General features: G+C 55.6%; 1 protein-coding gene across 1 annotated transcript; it reads right to left on the reverse strand.

Moving 5' to 3' along the window:
* MSX1 (msh homeobox 1) lies at positions 14,844 to 18,838 on the reverse strand (the record flags this gene model as incomplete). The annotated part of the gene is given in 2 exon segments (NM_001162887.1): positions 14,844 to 16,022; positions 18,370 to 18,838. Coding segments are annotated over 2 exon segments (912 nt in total).

The following is a 19,131-nucleotide window of genomic DNA, read 5'->3' on the forward strand; positions in this document are numbered from 1 at the left end:
ACTGGACCCTCTGTGGAGCCTGTTTCTTAAGATGGGGAAACCGAGGCCCAAGAGGAGACTTGATTGACCCAAGTCACGTGGCTAAAAAGTCAAGAAATCAGAGATGATATAACAGTTCCTCTGTGGGGGAGCTGGTAAATACATTTTGGTAAGTCTTATCGTGGAATATGTCTCAGAAAGCTATTGAGGAGTTTCCGTCTTGGCTCAGCAATTAACAAACCCAACTAGCATCCATGAGGACATGGGTTGGATCCTGGCCTCTCTCAGTGGGTTAAGGATCCAGCATTGCCGTGAGCTGTGGTGTAGGTCACAGACGCGGCTGGGGTCCCGTGTGGCTGTGGCTGTGGCTGTGGCTGGCGGCTACAGCTCTGATTGGACCCCTAGCCTGGAAACCTCCATATGCCACGGGTGTAGCCCTAAAAACACACACACACACACAAAGAAGAAAGCTGCTGAAAGAGATCTCCACCAACATGAGATCTAAACCAAGCACACTAACCCCAAAAGGCATGGAACTCAGGAAATTAGGGATCCAACCGGAGAGGGGCAAAGGGAGCTTCCTGGGTGATGGGAAGAGACACTTGAGGCTGACGGCTGTGCGGTGTGGCCTGGTGGCACCCAGGGGTGAGAGATCATTAGTCTCCAGGGGCAATGGCTCCAAGGGGAAAACATAGATCTGAGAGATGACCAATTTGCCCAGAATAGTTTCCATTTCTGAAAAAGTGAGATGAATTAACAACAGGCATGTAGGAAATTAAATAAAACTTAAAGGCAATTATCAACTCCAGGAAAAAGAAAAAAGTTATACAAGACAGGAAACGTAATTAAAGTTAGCATAGTTTGTGGTATGATTGTGAACACAATTTACATATGGTCATAATACTAAACATCAGCTCTTGACTTCACAAACAAAAAGTGAAATTATAATTAGACTGGTGGGAGGATAATTGGGGGAACTTGCATAAGAGCAAATCTTGTCACGGTAATAGAAAGTCTACTGATAATGTTTAATACAGAAAAAAATAAAAAATGATCAGTGCAGAGTTATTACTTAGACACAGGGGAAAAAATGCCAGAAGAAATAACTCAAAGTGGAAAATGGTGGCAACTGGGCAGAAGAATTGAGGTGGATAGAATGGAGGCTGCTCTTTTACATTTAAGCTTTTTAGAACCATTTGACTGTTAAAACTATACAAATGTAACTATTAATAAAAAATCAAAATTAATTCTAAAAACTTAAAAATGGATTGTCTCTGGGGAGAAGAGTGGAAATATGCCCTATACCTTGTGTTTCCTTGTTTATTTAAAGCATTGCTTATGCACATTTTTTTACCTTTTGTCTTTTTAGGGCCGCACCTGAGGCATACGGAAGTTTCCAGGCTAAGAGTGGAATTGGAGCTGTAGCTGCCAGCCTACACCATGGCCACAGCAACGTGGGATCTGAGCTGCATCTGCAACCTACACCATGGCTCACGGCAATGCCAGATCCTTCACCCATTGGGCGAGACCAAGGATGGAACCCGCGTCCTCATGAATACTAGTGGGGTTCGTTAACCATTGAGCCACGACGGGAACGCCAGCATTGCTTATATTAAACGAAACTAATTTTGTAGTGGGTAACAAAAAGGATCTTGAATTTGAACCCAGAACTCTGACTCTCTGTGGGGACAGGGCTGGCATCTGAGGACACAGGGAGGGGAAAGTTGGCTCAGGAACATGCGCAGGACTTGCAACAACAGGGGGACGGGGTGGGCTGGGGTGGGGGGAGGGAATCCCCAGCTGGGAAAAGACGGGGGATATTTGGCTCAGAACGAGAAACCCACACAGAGATTTTGGTTTGAAGCTTTGGAAAACATTTGTTTTTGTTCCTCGTAAAAAAGCGGATGACGAACCAAATTATTTGAAATGCGATTTTAACGAGAAAAAAAAAAAAGCCAGTAACACTTCATTAGCCTTCTCTCGCCAGGCCGTTATTAGCACGTCCAAAGACTAATTTTTAAGCGTTTTAATTCTTTATTATCTCTGGCGAAAACCATCAACATCCAGAGAGAGGTTGGGATGGGTTTGCTCGTTTTGCTTTTTCCCTCCAAGATTTCTTCTCCTTATAAGTGTTTTACTTGATTTGTATTTTTGCAACCCCTTCCAGAGTGCTTTTGGAGCTTATTAATGTGTTAAAAAGCACTTAAAGCAAGTGGGTGGACGGAACAGCCTGGGTATTAGAGTCACACAGAACTTAATTGGAATTCCAGTCATGGGCTCATTTACTGTGTGATCTTGAGGAACTGACTTCCCCACGCTGGGCTCGGGCGTTCCCTCAACGAGAGAAAGGATGCCTGTGTCACATGCTGATTGATGTGTACATTACAGCAGGAGCAGGACTGAGGAATCTAGAGGGTACTCTGCAAACAAAAATCATTCCTGGAGTTCCCATTGGGGCTCAGTATTCACGAGGATGTGGGTTCGACCCCTGGCCTTGCTCAGTGGGTTAAGGATCCTATGTTGCTGTGGCTGTGGTGAAGGCCAGTAGCTGCAGTTCCTATTTGACCCTTAGCCTGGAAACTTTCATATGCTGTGGGTGCAGCCCTAAAAAAAAAAAAAAAAAAAAAAAAAAGCAAAAAAAATACAAAATAATAAAAAGAGGAGTTCCCATTGTGGCTCAGTGGTTAACGAATCTGACTAGGAACCATGAGCTTGCAGGTTCGATCCCTGGTCTCGCTCAGTGGGTTAAGGATCTGGTGTTGCCATGAGCTGTGGTGTAGGTCGCAGATGCAGCTTGGATCCTGCTTTGCTATGACTCTGGCGTGGGCTGGTGGCTATGGCTCCGATTCAACCCCCTAGCCTGGGACCTCCGTGTGCCGCAGGTGCGGCCCTAGAAAAGACAAAATAAATAAATAAATAAATAAAATGAAAATTAAAACATCATAAATCATAAAAAGAAAAAGAGAAAAAAAGTGGGGAGGAGGTGGAGCCAGTTATAAGGCAGAAAGCAGACCCAAAGCCTAGCAGTGCAGTGCGCAGATGGGGTGGGAACAGAGCACAGCACGGGTCCAGAATGGAACGGTCCGGGCTCATTCTAGTCGTTCCTCCCTGTGCAAGTGGGGGTGGGGAGGAGGACAGGAACCAAGGCTCAGGCTTTCTGTCTTCTGAGTCCCAGGAGCCTAGTACTCATGGTGACCTTTGAGGCCTTACTCAACCCCTGTCACAATTCCAAGCATGTCACATGCCCTGACTCATTTAATCCTCATACTGGGCCCAGGAGGCGGGAATGATGATATGATAATATTCCATTATAGAGATGGAAAGACTGTTCATTAGAAAAGCGACAGAGGGAGTTCCCGTCGTGGCGCAGTGGTTAACGAATCCGACTAGGAACCATGAGGTTGCAGGTTCCATCCCTGGCCTTGCTCAGTGGGTTAAGGATCCGGCATTGCCGTGAGCTGTGGTGTAGCCCTAGAAAAAAAAAGACAAAAAAAAAGAAAAGCAACAGACATGCCCAAGGTCACACAGCCGGTTAGTGAGCAGCCAGCACTTGAACCCAAGCGTCTCGCTCCAAGAGTGGTACTCACTCACCTCCATCAGCACCACCTCCCTGTGCACACCCAGCCCATCCTCCTTTGAATCTCGAGGTGTCCTTTGTTCCCTCCGGACAGGGACCAGCCGGATGTGAGAGCTGGCAGACCTGCATGGAAAGGATGGCCCGTCTTACCATTTGCCACTAAATCTGAGTTCCCAGGGGCAGCCCGGGGCCAGCCGACTTCTCACACCCACCTTGCTGCCTCCTGGGCATCCAGGTCCCCCAGGGCCTCCTTTGAGAATTGGGCAGCAGTTCGGACAGAGATCAAGTGCTGGGCTCTGTGTTCAGGGCTCCGTTTGCCAGCCAGCTTCTCCTGAGACCTGTGGGGCCCAGAGCTGCCTGCAGAACCTGTCAGAGCTCCTCCTGTGTAGGAGGAAGTCTTAGTGAATTAATAAACATGGAAGCCCTGCTATGCACTGAGCACTGCCCCAGATGCCTGGTGCAGAGTCACTGCCTCACAGTGCTCAGATCAAGTGGGAAAGAGACAGAAAATATATAAACATGGAAACACATCCTCTGCTGTTAGGTAGTGATTCACAGGAAGAAAGCCAAAGCAAGCTTGGCATGACCATAAAGTGACAACAATGCAGTTTTAGACACGGGGACTAAGAAAGGCTTCTCTGAGACCCTGGAGCAAAAACCTGAGGCGGGGCGGTGGGGGGGGGGGCGGGGGGGAGAAAGACCTACAGAAACCTATGGAAAAGCATTGCAGGCAAATGCAACAGCAAGTGCAAAGGCCCTGGGGCGGGTGGGGGTGGGGGGGCGTGTGATCATTTGGGAGATCCAGAAGGCCAGAGGGCTTACCTTGCAGGCTGCGAATGAGGCAGAGCCATTGAAGGGCTTAGAGCTGGGGTGTGGCATAATCAAATCTCAAATTTTTAGAGATCCCTCCAGCAGCTGCTGTGGAGGACAGGATGGAGAGACCAACCAGCAAGCTCAGGGTCTTAGAAACCATTATATTAAGACTCACTGAAGCAGGGAGGCAGCAGGGATGTCGGCTCTGGACTTAGGTTGGACCAGGTGATCTGAGTGCCTGACTTCATACTGCTCCCCTCCCAGGGTGACTTCCAGGTTGTCACCAGCTCTCTCCCTGCCACAGTTCTTCTTCTGGCCTATCAGGATGTGGATCTGCAGCTGGCTGGCTATGCACCCAACTGTCTCTCTGATGCTGAGCCTGGAACTCCTGGACCCCCCATCCCAGACATGTCACTCCTGAACGGAGCAGCAGTTCCCGCTGGCCTACTGCCAAAAGCACCTTCTCATAAAGCGGGGGTTCTTGGGGGGGGGCAATCCTATTTTAGGAAGACTTGTTTATTAGCTGAGAGGTTGCACTTCCCTCTTGCCAGACCCCTGCAGGCACAGCTCTGCTGGCTTGGTCAGCAGCCCTGAGCCTCCAGGAAGAATTACCCACAAGCCCCTGGTACATGGGGGCAGGACAGCTGCATAATTTGCAGGGTCATGGAGTTTCTGTTGTGGCTCTGCAGTTAACGAACCCGACTATCACCCATGAGGATGCAGGTTCGATGCCTGTTCTCGCTCACTGGGTTAAGGAACCTGTGTTGCTGTGGCTGTGGTGTAGGCTGGCAGCTAGAGCTCAGATTGGACCCCTAGCCTGGGAACCTCTATATGCTGGGAGTGCAGCCCTAAAAAGACCAAAAAAAAAAAAGGATAATTTTCGGGGTCAAGGTCAAAATGAAAATACTCAGCCCCTTGTTTAAAAGGTGCACAGGGAGAATGTGCCACACATGCTCCCTAGGAAGGGTCTGCCTTTCCTTGTGGCTTCACCCTTGACCTGGGTTTCCTATGTGGTGTCACTCCCCCGTGCTCACAGGAACCCTGGCAGGTGTCCTGCAGCCCTACATTGTGACTTGACCTGCAAGTGCATGGCCACCAGTCTACCTGATGATGGTGGGGAAGTCGGATCAGTCAGGAACCTCCTCCTCCCCGGGACCCCCTGCCCTGACTCTGGGCAAACAGGGGATCCTTGAGGGCGTCCCGATCTCTGTGCTGGGAGGAGCTGGGCTCCTGGATCAGGGTGGACAAAAGCTCAGCCCTCCCCAATTGCGCATGAATAAGAGCCCCTACCATGCCCCACCTCCGGACCATGGGGTACCTGCACCCAGGCCTGCCTTTCCCCACACTGGCAGCCAGACCCCCGCCAGGTGGGTCTAAGGGAGTCTGGTTCAGTGTAAGCGCTCACCTAGAGGGTGCAGCCCTCGCTTCCCCGCTGGGACTGTACTGGATACTGGCATAAAAACCTATCATGCCATAGTCTGCCCAGCCTCAGCTCACGGGCGGAAAAGATGCTGTCGGCTGCACTTGGTGCAAGAATTGAAGCATGAAGAAAGTTCTAGGGGTGGAGGTGGGGAGCGCAAATTCCGCCTCTGTGAATAAGACTAAGGGAGCAGGTATTAGGCAGATAACTGGGGGGAGGATACCTTCACTCTGGGCACGTTGTCCCTGCCCTGCAGCTGCCTGGCCAGGGCTAACACCTCCCTGAGAGGGAGTGCTTCTCCAGGCTTTGCGCCCTGAGCACCCGGTTCAACTTTCTGGGTTGGAATCTGGTCTAGCCACGCGGCCCTGGGCGAGTACTTTCAATTCTCAAGCAGCTGAGGGCTCCTGTGTGCAAACGGATGAGATAATAAACCTGTTTCTGTCGTGGGTTTTTGTGCGGATTAGGTAGGACGGTGCTGGCAGGCGTTGGGCGTAGGGTCGCGCACCCGCACCTGCCCAGTACCGGGCAAGCCTCGTCCTGGTCCAGGCCTCAGTTTCTCCAGCTGCGAGGCGGATCCGGGCAGGGCCCTGGAAGGCGGTTGAGCCCGGGGAGCGCGCGCCGGGGCGGGGCCGCACAGCTGGCGCACAGCTGGGCCTCGCGATCCCAGCTGGGTGTCCGAGGGAGCTGCGAAGGAGCAGAGTGGGGAGCTGCGGTCGCCTTAGCGGGTGTCCGCGGCGGACTCCGCCCCACAGCTGAGGCCCAGCTGGCTCCAGGGCTGGCGAAGCCGGGTTCGGGGACTCCAGGGTCGGAGCGCGGGGTCTCGAATCGGAATTAGCTCCGGAGGGAGGGGAAACGACGATGGGCTTGCCACGGGGGGTGCTTGCTTCACCTACCGGGCAGCGAGACCCTCTTGTAAGGTGTGGCAGCGGGAGGGGCGCAGAAGAGAACGAAGGTCCTTAAGGGGAAAGCACCGCTTCAGAGACCGGGCTGGTCCAAGCCCCCATCACGTTCCCTCCAACTGGGGCCGCAGTCCCTCCTGGTCTGCCCCCGCTAACATCCTCCGGCTTCAGAAAATGAAAAGCGGACCCTTGGGCGGCCTGCTCGGGAGCTCGGCAGAGGCCAGCTCCAGCCTCCGCCTGCCTCTTTCGGCCTCAGGGCCTTTGCGCCGAGGGTCCCTCGCCCCGGGAGGTTCCTCCCTTGGCTCTTCTTTGAACTCTGGCCTCTTCCTCACCCTCTGGGTCTCAGCTCACAGGCCACCTCCTCCGCAGAGAGGTCCACCTTGACGGCTCCAGTGTGCTTCCTATTACCGCGGTTATCTTGCCCCTGGAAGGCATTCGTCCCTACCTGAAGTTCGTATCATGAATTCATGAAAGAACACTGGATGAGACAGGATCTGGACTCTGCCCAGATTTTCTGGCCAATCGCACGACCCCTTCTGACCTCAGTTTTCTCATCTGTAAGGACATCAATCCCATTGGTGACAATGGCACATCTCGAAAGTGACACCCAGAACGGTTTCTCCAAATCCGATGTGGGTTTAGGGATGCACTAGCCAAGGTGACTGCGGGTCAGTGGTGATTCTGCCAGGGGCTTCCAGGCTGCTTTGATGGGACTCGGATGAGTTTCTGCATTCATGCCAGAGGCAGGGGCAGCGGCTGGTTGAAAACACTGACCCGGTCTTAGGCACCTGTGTGAACTTTGGCAAGTTGCCTCCCTGCCCTGTGACTTGCTTTCCTCATTGTAATGTGGGTTGATAGGAGTGCTTGAGTCTTCGGGAGAGGATTAAAGGGTTAATCTGACTCCACAGGGGCACCATATGCCATCCTCCCCATCGCCCTTTGAGGACTAGCACGCTCTGCCACTTCCAATCCACTCAGCCCCCCCACCCTTAGGCACATCCCCCTATACCCTTGGAGCATCTGAACATCCCAACTTCCAACTGTCCGGCCATAGCAGCCACGAGGCTGCCAGCACCGGTGCCAACACGGGCAGAGCCCGTGGCCATCCCACTGCTGTTGCTGCCCTCTCCTGTTCTCCAGGCATGTTCCAGTTTGAGTCACCCCAGCTTCTTCCGCATCAGCCTGGACATGATTCCTGCCCCCGGACCAGGAAACTGAGGCTCAGAGGGGTGAGAGGTTAGGTGACAGTGCTCAGCAAAGGATCCCTGGATTCAAAGCTCTGTCCAGCTCTCACTAGCTGTGTGTTTTCCCTGAGTCAATCCATGCCTCCGTTTCCTCGTCTATGAAATGGGAATGCCAATGGTGTCTGCTTGACTGGTAGTGAGGATTCCTTGGTATAATCCACATGGAGCATTTGGAATGGTTCTTGTACATGCAAGGGCTCTATAGCTGCAGTCACATCTGGAAGGACAGGTCACCTGTTATCTCCCAGCCCCAGCTTGGGAACACAGGTGATATAACAGACCAACAGACCTGGGAGCAATCTTTCCCTTTCACTCTCTCCCATCCTCGCAGGAGTCATCGCTGTGCCTACTTAACAGAAGTGGTGTCTGAATCTCAGAGAATGTGTGCGCGGGTGGGGGCTTGGGGGGTGGTGTCACATTTGTGGCCCTGACACCTGCCATTTCTTTGGTAGAAGATTCCCTACTGTCACTAGGGGATAGAAACAAGGGAGGGGTCATCGGAGAGAAAACCGGGTATCTTTTTTTAAGTAGCGCCCCTGAATGCAGAGTCCAGCCTTCCCTTGGGGTAGCTCATCTGAGCAGCGACAAAGGGACAGGGCTCCACAAGGCAGTCGAATGTGCCTGGCTTGGGTAGGCAGGGAAGTGGCCCAGCAAAGGGGAGCCTTTGACGTCAAGCCCCCTCCTGCTCAAACCGAACACACCCCGCATTAGGTAAACACTGCAAAGGCAGCTGGAAGCGCCCCCCATGCGCAAGCACACAAGGTCCCTCCCACACGTGTGTGCGCGCACACACACACACACACACACCCCTGCAGGGCCAAGTGCTGAGAACTCCAGCCAAGTCACAGCACCGCTCTTCAGCAAAACCCACTTCATGGGGAAGGTGGCAGCCCCTGTGATTCCACAGCAGCGGACTGGGATCCAGACTGTGGGTGCCCTCCCAGAGCCACAGTTTCCTTGCCTGTAAAATGGGCAGAAAAGGGAGCTGTGGTGGGGTTGCTACACCATCCCACAAGAGTCTCTGGTCTGGCCTGATCATTCCATCTGCTCCAAGTCAGGAGCAGAGCTTGCAATCAAGAGCTTGGGGTTGAATTCGCTTTTACTACCCACAGAGATAGGTCTTTATTGCATCCTGCCACCATGAGATAGGTCCTTGGAACCAGGCTTTAGGAGCAGGTTCCAGGGGCTTTGAGAGGGGCATTAATCTGCTAGAATTCACCACTCAGAAAGGCATAAACCTGGATTCCAGCCCCGTGTCTGAGACATCAGCCCTCACATCTTGGGAGTCTCTAGGAAAGTACACACACGCCCATTTGAAAACCATCTTTTTTTTTTTTTTTTTTTTTTTTTTTTTGTCTTTGTGCCATTTCTTGGGCCACTCCCACAGCATATGGAGGTTCCCAGGCTAGGGGTTGAATCAGAGCTGTAGCACTGGTCTACAACAGAGCCACTGCAACACGGGATCCCAGCCACTTCTGCAATCTACACCACAGCTCACGGCAACGCCAGATCCTTAACCCACTGAGCGAGGCCAGGAATCGAATCTGCAACCTCATGGTTCCTAGTCAGATTCATTAACCACGGAGCCACAACGGAAACTCCAGAAATGCATCTTCTTTAGGTGCTTATTATCAAAGGTAACTGCTGGCAGCGCCAAGCAGCTTACAGAGAGCTTTGTTTTAAAACCATGGTAATAATACAAAGAGATTGTTTCCACATTTCACCCTTTCTATATGGGGAAAGTAAGGCTCAGAGAGGTTAGGCAACTTGCCCGAGTCCACACAGCTAATAAATACCAATACCAGGATTCCTAAGACCAGATGGTCTGACTCCAGTGCTAAGCTGCCTGCTTCTAGAAGCACCACCTGGACTGGGGTGTCTGAATGGACAGGGTGACCATGACCGATCCTGGAAAGGCACTGGGGACTCAAGGCAGTTGTGAGAAAGAGAAGGAAGAGCTGAAGTCATCACGGGGTTCTTGGACGGGAGTTCCCAGCGATCCCTCCCACTGAAAAGTTTGCATCTTGGAACTGATGCAGGCACATGCCCCGCATCAGCTCTTTTTCTTCCGCACTGGGGGGCTCTCCTGCCCAGGAGCCCCCAGTGTGCTCTGAGCTGTGCATCTCACTCCCATTGAGTCCAGCTGCCCGGTCTCCTGGTGGCTTCGCTCTGCCTGTCTGAAGTCTCTGTGGCTGCAAGTCTCAGGACATAATTTCTGAGAGTTTACCTCCCCCCAGTCAATGTCTATCAGTGGGCCTCCCCCTCCCCCAGAGGATGTGTAAATGTCGGTGTCACCCGGTCCTAAGTGGCAAAACTCCTGTAGGGACAATGGAGGGTAGCCTTGAGGTGCCTCTATGCACTGGGGCTGTGTGTTTATTGGGACGTGTGTGTGTGTGTGTGTGTGTGTGTGTGTGTGGATTGTGGGTGTTGGGTGTGCTTGGTATGTGTGTTGTGCTGGTTTTGTGTGAACACAGAAGGCAGGTTTTGTGTGGTGGGGAGTCTGTGTGGGTTGGTTGTGTAGGTGTTGCGCCTGTCACATTGCATGTATTCAGGAAGTGCTGTTTGGGTGTGTGGGATTGTTGGCTGTGTGTGTCTGTGTGCTGGGTGTGTATGCTTGGTGACTTCTGCGGGTTCTGTTTGTGTGTAGTGAGTGTTGGTGGAGTGTGTGTTCCGGTGTCTGGTTGTAACATGTTTTGCATGTGTCAGTTGTGTGTGTTAGACGTGTGTTTGTTCTGGTGTATGTTGGTGTGTTGTGTATGCTTTGATGAGGTGTGTTGTGTGTGCGCGTGCTTGCGCGCGCCCAGGCGCTCTCCATCGCCGTGGGAGCCTAGTTCGGCGGCGTCAGGCGGCAGCGCTGCAACCGGCAGGGGCTGGAGAGAGCAGGGGTTGTGGGCCCGCGGGGCCGCGGGAGGGCGCTGTGGAGGAGGCAAGCCGGGGTGATGAGAGGGTCGCCAAAGGCGAGGAGCGGGGGTGCCGCGCTCCGCGGCGGTGGGAGCTGAGTGGATCGCAAGGAAATCCGAGAGCCTGGGGCGGGCACCCCGGGGTGCTCTGGGGGATGGATGCGGGGTGAGGTGGAGGGCGGGGGTAGGTTAAGGTGCTTCCCCGGGCGGCCGGCGGCCGGGCTCGGGGAGCGTCGTGGCCCCGCCGCTGTGGGAGCCGCTGGGAGGGCGGGGACGGAGCCGGGGAGGCCGCACGGCCCCGGGGGCCCGGCCAGGCCGGCGCCAGCCGCCAAGTTGAAAGGCGGCCGCGGCCTCTCCTCGCTGCTTCCCATTGCGCCCCCGAGGGCTCCAGGCGGGGCGCAGGCCGAGGCCGGGCCGGCCTCACCTCCGCGCCGTGGGTCACCGGCGGGCATCGGTCGGTGCCCGACCCCTGCCAGCCCCACAGCCTTAAGATTCGCACTCACGGCTCCTGCCTCGTGAAGAACTGTTTTCACTGGGCCTCCTCCGCGAGCTGGGCCTTCAGCCCCGGGTCATCGAGCAGAGAAAGGAACCCTAGGACCGGCGCCCTTAGCGCGAGCTCTGCAGTCCCACCCCAGCCCCGCAGGTCCCCGGCGGCCCAGTAATCTCAGTCCTCCGCGGGCTTTGGTCTCACCAGCGTGGTCAGAAGCTGAGTTTTGCAGAATAAAGCGTCCATCCCCTCCGCAACAAAACGAAAACGCCTTCGCAGCCCTGCTGGGCAGGGGGGATGGCCCTCAAGTTCCCCAGGGAGAGCATTTGCTTGTGGGCCGGGCTAGAAAGAGTTAAGTTCGTAGAGCTAGGCCCCTAGTTCTGAGCGGCCCGTTTCCCAGCCCCAAATTGCTGACCAGGTACTCTGTGACCCTTCAACGAGAGGAAGCGGGGCAGTACCGGATCCCTGAGTGGAATCTGTGTTCGGAATCTCTGTTCTCCCCCGTATTGGCTGTGTGCCCCTGGGAAAACCGCATAACCTCTCTGGACCGCTGTGCTCTCCCCCGTTAAAAAAAAAAAAAAATCCCTAGGGTAGTTGGGAGGCGCAGGGGAGGGGGATTGTACCGGAACTCCTGCGCACAGTAGGCTGCGTTAAGCGACGACTTCTCCATCACAACTTCCAAGCGAGGTAGGTGGCGACTCCGTTGTGATTGATCCGACATTTCCCGCCAGGGAAAGAAATTGATCTGTAAAGGACCAGACCTGGAAGCCCCTGCCCACTCCGCCCTCACTTGATAAACAAGCAACTGCGTTCCCAGGACTGGGCTGGACGTGAATCAGTGCCCCAGCCCGGCCTCGAATTCCTGCCAGACCTGGCTGAATCTGGGTCCTCACCCCACGGCAGCGCACCGGCCCTGATCCAGCAAACATTTATTGAGCACCTTAGGTGTGCACGCTCTAATCAGGAAATTCAGAAACGAAAAAGGGGGGTAAAGAAAGAGCTGGACGAAAAGAAGCAAAAATGGGGAAACCAGAAGACATAGGAGTGGAAGGAGACACGGACCCAAGGCCGGCAGAGGGGTTAGGGCGCGCGCGCGGGCCGGGGTCCCAGCGCATCGGCTGGTTCCAAACTGGCGGAGGAGCTGGGTGGGGGAAGGGGGCGCGCCCGCCTCGCCTGCAGCTACCGCCTCGCTGGAGCCTCTGCGCGTCTGCCGAGCGCGAGCCGTTGCTCATTACTGCAATTATGCTGCTCTAAGTTTGCCTCGACCCTAAATTGCCAAGTTTCGAGGAGCCAGGAGGCCCGGGAGACGGGGCAGGAAGAGACACCCGATCCTGCCTCGCCATTCCCCTTTCCCGCAAGCGCGTGGAAAAGACTCCGGTGTTGCCCACGCACCGCGAGCTGAGAAAATTCAGATCCACTGCGTATTCCCTGGGGGCCCCCTCCCGCGCAGGGGCTCCTTGATACTTTCCCCAAATCCTGGGGGTGCGGGAAGGATTCCCAGGCCTATTTCGCAGGTGAGAAAACTGAGGAATGGGAGAAGAGTGAACTTCCCTCCCCAGAGTCAGGCAGCCAGGGAGCTCAGGGCTGGGATCCAGACCAGGGGCTAGTCTGACTTCAAGTTCAGTACAACCCCCCCCAAAAAAAGAGGAGTCGCCAGAGTGGTTCCAGAAAGAAACCCAGAAGGTTCGCGGAAGCCAGGGTGTCCTGAGCGCTGTTGCCAGGCATGTGGAGTTAACACGGGGTCGGGGATCCTGTAGGCTTCTGCAAGGAACTGTGAAGTACCTCGGCCCTCGAGTGCCTTTAAAGGGCCGCATGGGTTTAGGAGGCTGAGACATTTGTAGGTGTAACTCCCTCTCCTGGGGATGGAGCAGCCCAGCTCTGGTTCTGGCCGTACTCCTGTTAGCCCAGCGGCCAGGGACTCCCTCAGACTCTCTGGGGTGACAGAACTGCGCTCCACAGCTAGCTTGCTTTCTTTTCTTAGGGAAGGGAATTGACAAGTTCGGACTGCAGCCCCAGCCCCGCGGGACGGAACTTTTGCCAGAGCTACTGAGGCTGGAGGATCTGAGACCCAGGGTACCCCGGTGCCAGTGGAGAGCCCGCCCAGGGTGCATGCATGCAACCCTGCGCTCTCTCGGAATTCCTAGGCCGACTTCCCATCCCAGGGGCTAGAAACTGCCCAGGGTGCCCCAGATTCAGTTTCTACACTGTGAGATGGTCTCTATCTGTGGTCAGCTCCATGCTCCCCAAGTCCAAAGCCAGGTACTTTGGGTTCTGCCATCCCGTGGTTGGCTGGCTTCCGGTGGCCCAGGCTGTCCCGGGTCTGACCTGTGTGGAGTTTGGAGGCACCAGCCACTGTCAGAGGCCAGGAGTGTGAGTGTGTGTGTGTGTGTGTGGGTGTGTGGAGAGGACCCGAATCTGGTGAGAATTAAACCAGGGCCCTCAACTCAAAAGCAAACAGTGCAGAGCCTGAACATAGTAGGCTTTATTTACTAGAGGTCATTTGCTGCCTTCAACATCCTTGCAGGAGTTCCTGTCATGGCTCAGTGGTTAATAAATCTGACTAGGAACCATGAGGTTGCGGGTTTGATCCCTGCCCTTGCTCAGTGGGTGAAGGATCCGGCATTGCCATGAGCTGTGGTGAGCTGTGGTGTAGGTTGCAGACGGGGCTCGGATCCTGTGTTGCTGTGGCTCTGGCGAAGGTCGGTGGTGGCTACAGCTCCAATTCAACCCCTAGCCCGGGAACCTCCATATGCTGCTGGAGCAGCACAAGAAATGGCAAAAAGACAAACAAACAAACACATCCTTGCAGAATTGCCCCTAGAAGGCTAAACTTGGTGCTCGTTCAAAATATTCTCCTGGTAGCCTGAATTTAACCTAGTATATAAAAGAAAAACCAGGATTGTAGACAGGGCTTATGCAAAGGACACACCAGGGCGGGACGTGTATGGCAGCGCTGGGTTTTCAGTGAAGATTCCCTCACCTCCCCTTAGGGGTTGTGATAGGGAGCGTGAATGCACTCACATTCTGGCAAGTGCAAAATTAATCCCACAAACCGCGTCTACACTGGTGCGGCGATTTAGAGAAGCCAAGCCAGGCCTCTCCATCCCCCACCTGGCCTCCTGGGGGAAAAACAGGTTTGCGGGGGTGGGAATTGTCTGGATTAGCTGTCTGCAGTCATCAAACCATTTGGGTGATTCGCTTTGTTTTCATAGACAGGTTAAAAGGGGAGAAAAAAGAAAGAGTCGGTTATGGGTCGCCTGAGCAAGTGTCGATTTCAGCTTAAAGTGAATTGGAAAATTGAGCCTAATTATCCTAGGTAATTGCTTCAATTCTCCACTTGACTTTGCTAACGCAGATCTGTCCTGTGTGTTCAAAAAGACACCCCCCCCCCAGTCCCTGAATATCCCGTTGTCACCTTTGAAAAGTTACCGGCATCAGACCACCAAACTGAAAAGCAACTGTATAGGCGAAGAGATGGCAAGAAGTAAAATTAAAAGACTAGATCAGTAAAAAGATCATCTCCTGTAGCTTAAAATTAATTTATTTAACAAATATAGCTATAATATAAATGATAATAAAATTTCAAATATACAGTATATTACAACAGTCCCTTCCAAAGGGAATCGCGAGAGCCACCCCAATGCACTGTTAAATAGAAACAGAATTTTTAATTTTTATTTTACATTTCTTTCTGGTACTGGTAACCTACCTTTGTCACGCATCTGTGTATACCCCCCCCCCCCAAAGCCAAATGTTTTGCTGCTGAAGTTTTCCAGTGGAAGGAGCTGGGACCTGTCTCCCCCGGACAGTTATTCTCTTTTCTCCGACCGTTCTCATTTCCAAAATCTTCCAACATGAATTTGTCTGGGCTTTTCCTGTCTGGTGTCAGGACAGGAGGCAGCTGGCCATGGATGCAGGAGCAAAGGCCCCTACTTGCGGTCCCACCGCGAACTCTGCTGGGGGCTTGGGATAGATTTCTCAGCCTCTCGGGCCACTGTTTCCCCATCTCTAACAGGAGAGGGAAGATCTAGATTCTAGAAGAGTTCGAGGGGACCCTTCTAGCCACTTTTAGGGAGGGGATCAGACTTCAGAGAATGAACTCGGGGAGCAACCGAGGAGAAACCACAGCCGTGCGGGGCTTAAGGGGAAGGAGCCAGTGGGTGCCGAACAGGGGAGCGAGCAGAGGAAGCCTCCTGCTGCTCGCCCGGGATCGGCGCTGGAGGAATCAGCTGGCACCGCAGGTGCGCGACCCTGGGCCCTCTATGTCAGGTGGTACATGCTGTAGCCTACGTGGGCTGTGTAGAGTCCCACGGGCGCCACGGGCAGGGCGGCGCGCTGGAAGGGGCCAGAGGCGCCGTAGAGCGAGGCGCCCGCGGCGGCCGCCACGGCCGCGGGGCCGCCGAGTGGGAAGGAGAGGCCGAAGGCGGCGGGCGGCAGCATGGGTTTAGCGGCCATCTTCAGCTTCTCCAGCTCGGCCTCCTGCAGTCTCTTGGCCTTGGCCCGGCGGTTCTGAAACCAGATCTTCACCTGCGTCTCCGTGAGGCTGAGCGAGCTGGAGAACTCGGCGCGCTCGGCGATGGACAGGTACTGCTTCTGGCGGAACTTGCGCTCCAGCGCCAGCAGCTGCGCGGTGGTGAAGGGCGTCCGCGGCTTGCGGTTGGTCTTGTGCTTGCGCAGGGTGCAGGCCGGGGGGCTCAGCCGCCCTAGGGGGCCGAGAGAGGGAGAGAGAAAGGCAGGGGGTTAAGCGAGCGGCGCGGGCGAGCCGGCCCGCCGACAAGGTGGGAATGATGGCACAACACCCGCTAGTCATTTGCGCGGAGCACCCGGGCGCGGGGCCCGGTGCGAGGCACTTGGGAAAAATATTTTCTCCAATTCCAGACCCAACCCCTGCAGGATAGACGTTCCCGGCGACCTTTTGCAAAAGGAGGAGACTAAGATTCTAGGTGCAGCAGCGTGCCCATGTTCAAGGCCCGAGAGAACTGGGAAGAGGCAGGACAACCCTGAAAGCTAGATGGCCGCTTAGGAAGACCTTTCACGGCGGGGCCTTCTCCCACACGTGGGGAAGGTGGAGGTTAATAAAATGAGGAAACACGCAGAAAGAGGCCTTGCCCCCAGCCCAAGATCACATGTGGTTTTATGTGTTGGCGGAACGTTTATCTGTCCCCACTAAAGGCTCAGTGCTGGCTTTGGCCGTTCTGGGGCCTAGAAGCCACATCTCCAAAGTCTACACTCTCTTCCTTGGAACAGTGCGTTTCTACAGGGGTTTAAGCACAGTTCCCCGCTGACCAGAGGTGGAGCAACCCCGGATGTCACAAAGGGTCCCACCGTGGCCAAAGGCTCAAATACAAAAAGTACCATGGTTTGGGGAGGCCCTTCGCTTTAAAGGGGCTGTTTCTTCGGATCATCTGGGTTGTCTCCAGGGCCTCTCCCATCCCCAACACCTTGGCGTACAGTCACTCTCCATCCAGGGTGTGTGTGTGTGTCTGTGTGTGTGTAGGTGTATGCAATGGCTCTCCCTCGACTTGTGCCTCAGTCTGCAGACATCAACGCTGCTGGTGCCCGGCTGTCTTTTTCTTGTGGCTTCAAAATATACCTCGAGGGCGGGCTGTGAGCGAGCACCCCGGCAGAGGGTTCAGGCAGATCCCAGGCAGGTCCTCTGAGAAAGTCAATCCCTGGCATCCCCAGCGACTTTGGCGAGTTCATACGTGGAACAAAATTATTCCCGGGACAACAGAGGTCATGTCCACGTTGGGGTCGGTTCCCAGGCCCTAAAAGAATTCTCACGTCCTGGAAAAGGATGCTTTACCTATGCAGCAGCTCCCTTCCGGAAGAAATAAATTCCAGTGTTTCACCAGGCCGATTTTACCTAATTATGCTTTTATTTTATTTTGCGTACTTAAAAAAAAAAAAAAAAGATTCTCTGGGCCCTCAGGCCACCAGGATGTGAGTCAAACCAAATCTCCTGTTAACATCCCTGCTTCTTCCCCACTGGAGACCATTGAGAGTCCGGGAAGCAGTTGGCCCCCGACTCGCTTTCCGCCGGGCCACCCGAGGGGCGGGCGCCGAGGGAAACGTCACTCCCTCCAGCAGCAACAGCCCAGCGCTGGGCCACCTTCTCCGGCCATTAGGTCCAGGGAGGGGCTGGCCTTTCAAAGACGTTTAATCCCCAGATAAAAATCATTCCTCAGCATCAGGCCATTGAATTCGGGTTGCTATTATGCCGCGCAAAATAATCGGAGGAAACGAGGAAAACTTGGGAATTTCCCGTACTCCTGAAATATCTCCGACCGTGTACGCTGGGCAGAGAGGACAGGGGGCCGCGAGGCCTTGGAACGACCCCGAAGGCGCCTTTGGCGGCTGGAGTCCGCCTCCAAGGCCCCGCCGGAGACACTTGGGAGCTCCCACCACATCGGTGGGGGCGCCTCCCACTGATTGACTTGGTGCCCCGCCCCCGCCGCTGGAACCAGAGCGCCCTAACCCCCTAAAAGATCCACCCACCCAGGGCACCAAGTAGGTCCCCGAAGCGCCAGGTGGGGGTGGGAGGGAATTTTGCAGGAGCTTCAGAACCTCCGGGCAAAGAAATGGGGGAGGGGGTGGGGAAGGGGAGGGAGCATCAGTTCTACTACGAGAAAGTGAAACTCTGCGCGCTGGAAAGAGGTCCGCACCACTCGAACCCATCCCTTGGGGCAATGGCACTGAGAGTCTGACCCAGGAGCCAGCCAGCAGGACCTCTGGGGTCGTTTGGGGGCACGAGGAGAGGGTGCCCAGACACCCGGGTCCTCCAAGTGAACTCCCGGCCAAGGCAAGGAACCCGGGAAAGTGGACCGAGAGCTGGGCTCAGCCAGGCCTTGAACCCTCTTTCTGGGTGGGAGTCGGGAGAGGCGCAAACCCTCCGCCTCCCCTCCGACCCATCTGCAGCACCGGCTCCAGGTACCCCGCTGCAGGTACGCAGACGCCGGAGACAAGCAGGCGCCGGCGCGCGGCCTGGCGCCCTCGGGTCCCACACCCCCGCCCGCCCCCTCCCCCGCCGCCTGGGTTCTGGCTACTCACTGGCCGGGGGCGGGGAGAAGCGGGGGTTCTGCATCCACGGGGTCCTCTCGGGCTTCTCGGGACTCTCGGCTTTGACGAGCGCATCTTCTGGCAGCTTGAGGAGTCCTCCCACCGAGAAATGGCCGAGCCGCCGCGGCGAGGACGGCGCATCCGGGGCGCCCAACGACCCGGGCCGGGCGCCCAGGGGCTGCGCCGAGCCGCCCGCCGCCTGCGCGCTTTCGGAGGCCGCCAGGACGCTGTCCTTGGCCCCGGGCTTCCTGTGATCGGCCATGAGCGCCTCCACGCTGAAGGGCAGAAGCGAAGGGGACACTTTGGGCTTGGCCCCCTCCTCGTCCGCGCCCATGGCGGCCGCCGTGGCCGCAGTGGTGCTGGGGGTCTGGCCCCCGGCGCCTCCCGCCGGCTTGCCGAAGGCGGAGTCCTCCACTTTGACACCGAGTGGCAAAGAAGTCATGTCAGCAGCCGGGGCCATGCAGAGCCGGGCCCCCCCTCCAGCCGCAGCTCGGGCCAGCCGCCGGGCATGAGCTTCTGGCAGGCTGGGAGCGCGGCCGGCCTCTGGGAGCGCCCGGGGCCCCGGCCGGGCGGGCCCTCCCGCGCGCGTCTCCCGCCCCTCCCCAGAAGGCCAGCTCCGGCGCTCTGGGCCTGGTTCTCCGCTGGCGCCGCCGCGCAGGCCGAGTTCCCGGGCGCACCAGCCGGCTCCGGGTCGGGCCGCCGCTCCCCAGAGAACTTGTTAATAAGGCGAGGCCAGCGCGGCGGCGGCCAATC

This window comes from Sus scrofa, chromosome 8 (genome assembly GCF_000003025.6).
Source record: "Sus scrofa isolate TJ Tabasco breed Duroc chromosome 8, Sscrofa11.1, whole genome shotgun sequence".
In the NCBI taxonomy this organism is placed as follows: Eukaryota; Metazoa; Chordata; class Mammalia; order Artiodactyla; family Suidae; genus Sus; species Sus scrofa.